The 7,749-nt window shown below is 42.9% G+C and overlaps 1 protein-coding gene across 1 annotated transcript in view; it reads right to left on the reverse strand.

Moving 5' to 3' along the window:
- The window catches only part of TRPC6 (transient receptor potential cation channel subfamily C member 6), a 167,990-nt gene extending 162,994 nt beyond the window's left edge, over window positions 1-4,996 (reverse strand). Inside the window, exon 1 of the mRNA XM_027563913.1 lies at window positions 4,355-4,996. Coding sequence (XP_027419714.1) covers window positions 4,355-4,521 — 167 coding nt within the window. The 5' untranslated portion in view covers window positions 4,522-4,996. The remainder of the gene's footprint in view (window positions 1-4,354) is intronic.
- Window positions 4,997-7,749: the final 2,753 nt, after the last annotated feature.

Consider the following 7,749-nt stretch of genomic DNA (forward strand, 5'->3'; position numbering starts at 1 on the left):
AAAATTAAAAACTACATTAATAACTAGAGAGTAAAAACTGCTTTACATAAAAGAAAACCATAGCTCTCACAAGCTTCACATTGCATAACCTAGGTATCAAGATACAGTATGAGTACATTTCCATATTTTGAATTTTAAAACTTACTCATTCAAATCTCTCATATTTTGGTTTATTTTTTAATGTTTCTTCTTTAGTGTTCTTCAATTTCAATATGATACATTTAAATAAGTTTATGTTTCTGCATCGCACTAATATTCTTGTACTTCATAAACATGAGAATGAATCACTTCAGAAAAATTATCACTTATTATCTATTCAAATATTGCCTCACCCTCATTCTCTATATTTTCTCCTTCTGGAGCTTTTGCCTGAATGTTTATATTCTCCACTTATTTATATCTCTGTATTCTAGGTATTACTATCAATTATACCATGGTTAGTCTTCACTTTTAAATCTTCCACTGAGGTTTTATTTCAAAATTGTCTTTTTCTTTTACAGGTTTTCTACTTGTGGTTTTTGTTTTTTTTAAATAACTTATTCTTTGTTTGGGCTTAATGTCTTCTTTTATACTGTCAAGGTTTTGTGTCCATGGAATTCTCCAGGCAAGAATACTGGAGTGGGGAGTCATTTCCTTCTCCAGGGGATCTTCCCAACCCAGGGATCAAACCTGGCTCCCTTACATTGCAGGCAGATGCTTTACCATCTAAAGCACCAGGGAAGCACTCAAAACTATACACATATTCATTTTATATATTCTCTTTTATGCTGCAATATCATCTCAAGTTTTTAAGGATCCAGTACTGCTGTTAGGTCTCATGTTAATTTTCCCTCTCATGGCTTGTACCGTCTGCTAACTTTTGTTTAGTCGATTGCTTCCTTGTGTGTTTCATCATGTATCACAGCGATCATGTCTTTAGCAGGGCTTGCTGTTTTCTTGAAAATCCTTAGCAGTCTAGACTTCTGTACTTTCAGAATGGTTTTCTGTTTTACTTTTCTAGGAGCCTCAGGGGTATTTGTCAATTTGATGATTTCTAGGTCAGTTAGGTGGTATAAAAAGCAAAAGCAAAATAAAGTCACATGATGTGCAGGCCTAAAGAATAAAATTCTTAAGGGAAGATTTCTTTTCCTCTTAAAAGTTATTCTTTTAAGAGGAAAAGAAAGTTTCTTCTCACTGTACTGACAGCATATTATTCTAGCCTAACTTTTCACTAATATAGGGTCCTGGTTTTACACAGGGGCTAGGGATGTCTATGGAGTCACACAGAGTTGGACACGACTGAAGTGACTTAGCAGCAGCAGCAGCAGCAGGGATGTCTCAATTCCAACTCTCTGCCTCATCTGGGGCCAAGGCCTTAGTTTCTCTCTACCTCAAATGCATATTAGACTCCAGCTTCCTGGTCACCCAAACCTCTAACCCCTGGGGCAACCACAGCATCAGTCCCCAGGATATCCTCTGGCTTTTAACTTCCTAGCTTTTGGCAAATAGTAATCACTTTTTTTTTTTTTTTTTTCAAAATTGGGCAGCATGTTAAAATCCTTTTAATTATTTTATCCATTACTGCTAGGCGTTTGTAACCAAGAGTCTGTTTCAGAATATCTCAGTCTACTGTTTTGCCAGAGCTTTAGTTTACAGTTTGTAATCAATCAGTCATTTCCAAGCAGGAATTTTAGCTGAATTGTTTCAGATCTTGAGAATTTAGAAACACTTAACATGCTTTATGTACAGAATTCTTCTCCATGTTCAGAAGTGATGGACTAAAGACATATTTATCTTCAAAATGAAGGAATTCTGTGATATAACTTCTGGGATCCTCCCAGGACATGGACATTTCTTGCTAATCACCATTACAAACTGATTAAAATAGATTGAATTAATTTATTTTCAATTAGAAGTTGAAAAAAAGAATTTGAATCTTTTTCTTCTAAATACTAACTTCAAAATGTTACTTATTGCTCTTAAAGCCTGAGAATATGTAATTACTCTCAAACAAGATAGTTAGGCACAAATTTCAGTAGTAAAAGCCTCATAAATATATGTAAGAAAATCTTTCTACAAAAGTGAACTATGAAAAAGAATAGTTTTAGCAAGAGTCCATAGAACTTATCCCACAGAAATGACAATTTGCAAAAATCTGTTCTTACATGGGAAAATCTCAATAATTTGAGATAATGGCAGAACCAAACCTAAAGTGTACTAGTTATTTCAACTTTCAAAAATAATATGCCTCCTACTCTAGGAAAATATATGAAATTGTTTAAATTATAAGTCAAAAGCATAGACAAGGGCTTATTTGTATCCTCTACCAGAAGGAAATGATTTTCCTTAATTCTTTCTCATAAATCACAGGTGTGAAGTGCTGATGTTTATTGGTGAAGATTTTTCAGTAACTTGATTATTCAAGAGGAAAAAAATAAAAACCTTGTAAGAGTAAACAGTGATGAAAAGTTACTATAGAACCTTTCGGAAATAATAGATTTGGACAAGACCAAAGTCTTATTTAGAAACATGGCTCACTCTTTAGTTTGCTATCATATGTTTGACCTGACAGAAGGTGTTCATTATGAATTGAAGCACATTAAAATATTTCTGTTGATCTCTCTGTTACCAATGCATTAAAAATGATCTGGGATTCCTTAATGCAGAAAAATACTTTTTCTCTAAATAGTAGATGATATAAAAACTAGATAAATCAACGAGGAAGGAAACCACATTTGAAGAAAGCATTAGGGTTATTTTTCAGGACAACTTGGAATTACTATTTTATTTCGTCTCTTTCACTACTAATATATATCCACAAGTTTTAAAAATCAATTTTCCCCACAAAGTAACAAGTGACTACAGAATGATTAAATGATAAAAAAAAATAGATGTTTGTCTATGGAACAGCATAACTTTTAAAAAGCAATATAGCTTTTATAAGTTACTTAACTTACAGGTAACATTACCAAACATAACCCTCAGACTTAAGGGTAAGCTCAAATCTAAGTCAATGTAAAAAATCCATGTGTTTTAAACATACCCTCGAAGCAAACTTGCAAGTAGCTACATTCAGAGTATGCAGAATTGATTTACATTCTGTCTTTTCTTGAGATATATCTCCTTGCTACTCAAAGTGTGCTCCATGGACCAGCAGTCTCCTTATCTTCTCAGAGACTGTTGGAAATGCAGAAATTTTGGCTGCACCTAGACCCTACTGAATCAGAATCTGCATTTTAACAAGCTCCATAGGTAATTCATGTGGCCATTAAAGTTTGACAATTTCTGTAATAACAGACATAGTAATACTTTCTAATTTAATGTCAAGTTAAAGTATAAGATTTCTTTAAGGGAGGATGTTTTCAAACCGTACAGTACACAAATGAAGGGAAGGAGTTACAGGTTTTTTCTTTTTATCTAGGGGGAAAATTACATGCAGCATCTTCTGGGGGTCACTTCCTCCTGGGAAAAGGATCCACAGCAGACCTTGACGCTGCGCAGCCCTGAGCAGTGATCTGAAGGTGTCCCCATCGATCCTGCCCCCCTATTCTGCCTCCAGACACACACACACACACACACACCCCTCTAGAGCTGCTTACAGAACTGCTACTGAGAACTGCTTTCCGTGGGAAACCCCATGCAGATGATGTGACGTGTCAAGAAACCAGACCCTATAGTCAACTAAAGGGGCTGGGAGACAGAAAGGCTCTCTGCCCGCCACACTTCTGGGCCCAGGCCTGCAGCGAGCGGGAGACTTCGCCCCGCTTCTCCCTCGGCCCGCCCCTGCCTCTCATCCTCTACCCGCCAAAAAAGAAACCCTGTAGACTTTCGAATAAGATCTCGTAGTTCCTCGGAGTCCACCCCCCACAGCCCTCTGGGGCTTCTCCCCTGCGGAGTCTCCTGGGCGCGCACCTGTAACAATTCCCTCCCGGGAGCCCTCGGTGAGAGGTGCGCGCGGCGGGGAGGTGAGCCTGGAGGCGGCATTTCTCCACCGCCTGCGAACTCGGCGGCCGGCCAGGGCCCGCGGGCCTGCGGGCGCCTCTTGAAGGGTGCCGGCGGGGCGCGTTCGGACGGCGGGGCGCGCGGGTCACCGAGCCCCCCGCGGGCAGGAGCGCCGAGCTGCGCCGGCGACCCTGAGAGTTCTCATCAACCCACAGCGGCGTGCCACAGGGGACGCAACTGTGAATCAGCCCGGGCCACGACTGTGACGAGGGAGCTCCTCGAGGACGCGGGGGAAACGGAGCGGACCGGCTGGGGCGGCGTCGGGACCCGGCGCCCCGCGCGCGCTCGCCGGGGCGCACTTGGCCCCGCGCGCTCGGCCCCCTCGGGCCCCTGGGGACCCACCCGCCCGCCCGCCCGCGGCGCCAGCACTCACAGGCAGGGGTAGTAGCCGTAGGCAGGCAGCGGGGGCTGCGCGTCGTCTCCCAGCTCCGAGTCCATGAGCAGGTAGTCTTGGCTCTCGTTGCGCCGCGCGCCAGCCCCGGCCACCACGGCGGGAGAGCCGCCCCTCCGGGGCCCGAACGCGGCCGGGCTCTGGTTCATGGCGGGGACGCCCGATTGACGGGCCGGGGTCCCGCTCGTGACGGACCCGCCTCAGCAATTCCCGCGGGGACCCGGTGCTCAGGGGCCCGCGGCGGCCCGGCGCCCCCGGGGCGAGGCTGAGGCTGGGCGCGCAGACGCCCCGCGGGCTGAGATCCGCGCGCGGCTGCCCCGCGGGCCCGGGAAGCAGTCGCCACGTAGCGGGGCGCCAAGCAGACGGGGCGGGGGACCCTCGAGGAGGTGGCTGGGGCTCCCGGGCCGAGCGAGCCCAGGCGGGGCGGAGGGCGGCAGCGGAGCCTGAGAGCCGAGAGCCCGGGAGACCACGCTGGAGTTACTATGTCAACCGAGACTCCAGCCCTCGGCTCCCGCCTTCTTCCCCCGCGCCCTCCGTCATGATCCCACCTTTAAAGGGATCAGAACGAGGTTCCAGAAAGCAGCCGAAGCCTATCGTGGAGCCACAACTTTCAGAGCCAAGAGGAACCTCAAGTAGGTGGAGCCACACACACTTTTTTTTTTTTTTTTTCTAGGCCCTAAGAGTGCTTATTTAGAAACCATCCAAATGAAGAACTTTCTAGGAAGCTTCTCTTAAGTAAGACTCAGAGAACCAAGAACTCAACTGTTTTAAAAGACAGGAGCCTCTCCTTGCTCCATACTGCCTTCATCTTCTTAGGGCATTCTCTCTCCCCCTCCCTACCCCCGAAGTGATAACTCTTCACTTTATAATGAACAACATTCTATGTTCCCAGTGCCAGATGGTCCCAGTTCCTGAGCAAATCAACCAAAATAGGCCAGCATTTTTCGATAACACCAATAGAGGCCAACAACCTGCTTACTTCAGAGAAAAAACTTTTCTTCCATCATTGCAAATGCCAGAATTACTTCTCTGCCAGATGTTTCCCACATTTCAGAACTGTTTTTAATTTTAAGACTTAGTTTTAAATTCTGACTTAATCTCCGTACACGTGTGAAGTAAAACTACTCAACAAGGATGAATCACTAACTGTAGTAGTTCAAGCAATTGTCAGTTAAGAATCCATTCATTTATTCAACAAATATTTCATTGATCCCAGTTTCCAAGCAGCGTTTTAGGATTCAGAGGCAAACTAGCCAGCTAAGGCCCGCATCAGCCCTTGTAGAGATTTAATGGAAGAGAAGGAGACAGAGATTAAACAAGTAAATAGAAAAGGAATCAGAGACAAAGGTCACAATAAAAATAAGACAGGTTGATGTTATAATAACTGGAGACTGTCTATTTAATATTATTAGGTGGTTTAAAGAGGCCTTTCCAAGTAGGTGTTAGTTAAGTGGAGATCGACAGGGCATGGAGTCAGATATGCACGATACTGGAAGCTTGGGGCTGGTGCGCTGGGACGACCCAGAGGGATGGTATGGGGAGGGAGGAGGGAGGAGGGTTTAGGATGGGGAACACATGTATACCTGTGGCGGATTCATTTCGATATTTGGCAAAACTAATACAATTTTGTAAAGTTTAAAAATAAAATAAAATTTAAAAAAAAATAAAATTAAAAAAAAAAAAAGATCAGAAACTGGTTGCAAAGGGATTGAAGACAGACAGTCAGAAATTCTGTTGTAAAGGTACTTTTGCATCCCATAAGTAGGTGGATGATAAAATGTATATTGGAAGTGTGAAAGCAGTGAACTTAATAGAAGAGAAAAGGTGTCGCAAATTTAGAGCTTTTGCTTGGTCACCACACTAAGAACTAAAACTCAGAGAAGAAGGAACCATTGTATTCTTAGGGTCTGGTTCTGTATTTGTCACTGGTATGTGGAATGAATGAATGGATAGATGGATGGATGGATGAAGTACAGAAAAAATAAGAAAAGAGTCTTAACCACTAAAACATTTACCCTGAGAAACTAATTGCCATCATTCTGAAGTATATTATTCCTGATTAAGAGTCTCTTTGGATTTCTCATCATGTGGAGCCATGGCTTAAAATTCTTACTATTGCCTAATAATTATGCATAGTGATAATGTTCACTGCTTGAAATTTGTTTGTGGCAATACTATCCGTAAGAACACTAGTTTTCATGCTTGAATAAATTAGTTAATAAATGTTTAATTAAATAGTGCCAAGATAATCTGTTTGAGAACATCAAGTATAGTAAACAATTTAAGGACTTCCCTGATGGTTGGATGGCATCACCGACTCAATGGACATGAGTTTGGGTAAACTCCAGGAGTTGGTGATGGACAGGGAGGCCTGGCATGCTGCATTCCTGGGGTCGCAAAGAGTGGAACATGACTGAGCGGCTGAGCTGAGCTGGTGGTTCAGTGGTGAAGAAACTGCCTTTCAATGCAGGAAATGGGGGTTTGACCCCTGGGCAGAGAGCTAGGATACCATATGCCACAGGGCAACTAAGCAAGTAGAGACCCCAACCACCACAACTACTAAGCCCGCAGGCTCTAGAGCCTGTGTTCTATGCTACAAGAGAAGCTCAGACGCCCCGAATAGACAGAAACCCCCAGTGCCGCAAATGAAGTCACAGCACGGCAAAAAAAAAAAAAAAAAAAAACATTAGTGGGGTGAGTAATCAAATGTTTTTGAACTGACTCAAATTCTGTGAGCTGAAGAAAAGTTAGAAACGACTGGTGGTGTTAGTTTAAGTGTTAGTCTTTAACTTAGAAAACAAAAATTGAGACAGAATTAATGGTGTTGTCATAGTTAGTTGAGCTGTTTGTGCCTTTTCTTATAACACTGTTTTTCATTCTCAGGTAGCAACCTTCACACTGAAAAAATTATTACAGTAAACTTATAATGTGATATAAATTTATCATTTTGCAAGATAAGACATGCTTTTCTCCGTTATTTGAAATGTAGTTAGTACCAGACCAAAAAAAATTCCGGGGCTGTTTTCACAGAAGGGAGAAGGTGATGGACAAAGGATTAGAGGATTCTGAAAGAGTTTAATGATCTGATGAAGTGGAAAGAGCATTTGACTGGAAGCCTGAAAGCCTTGTTCTAACCATTCCACTAACTGAAACTGTATAATTTCAAAAAGGATATCTAATTTCTCTCTGCCTCTTTCACTAACCAGTAAGCAGAGATATAATTACAAAGCACTCCTCAGTCTCTAACTTTCTGCATTTTATCCTTACCTACGCAGTTATCTCCTCAGCCACCAGGTGGCTTAGAGGGTAAAATGTCTGCCTACAATGAGGGAGACCTGGGTTCAATCCCTGAGTCGGGAAGATCCCCTGGAGAAGGA

The sequence above is a fragment of the Bos indicus x Bos taurus genome, chromosome 15 (genome assembly GCF_003369695.1).
Source record: "Bos indicus x Bos taurus breed Angus x Brahman F1 hybrid chromosome 15, Bos_hybrid_MaternalHap_v2.0, whole genome shotgun sequence".
NCBI classification, from domain to species: Eukaryota; Metazoa; Chordata; class Mammalia; order Artiodactyla; family Bovidae; genus Bos; species Bos indicus x Bos taurus.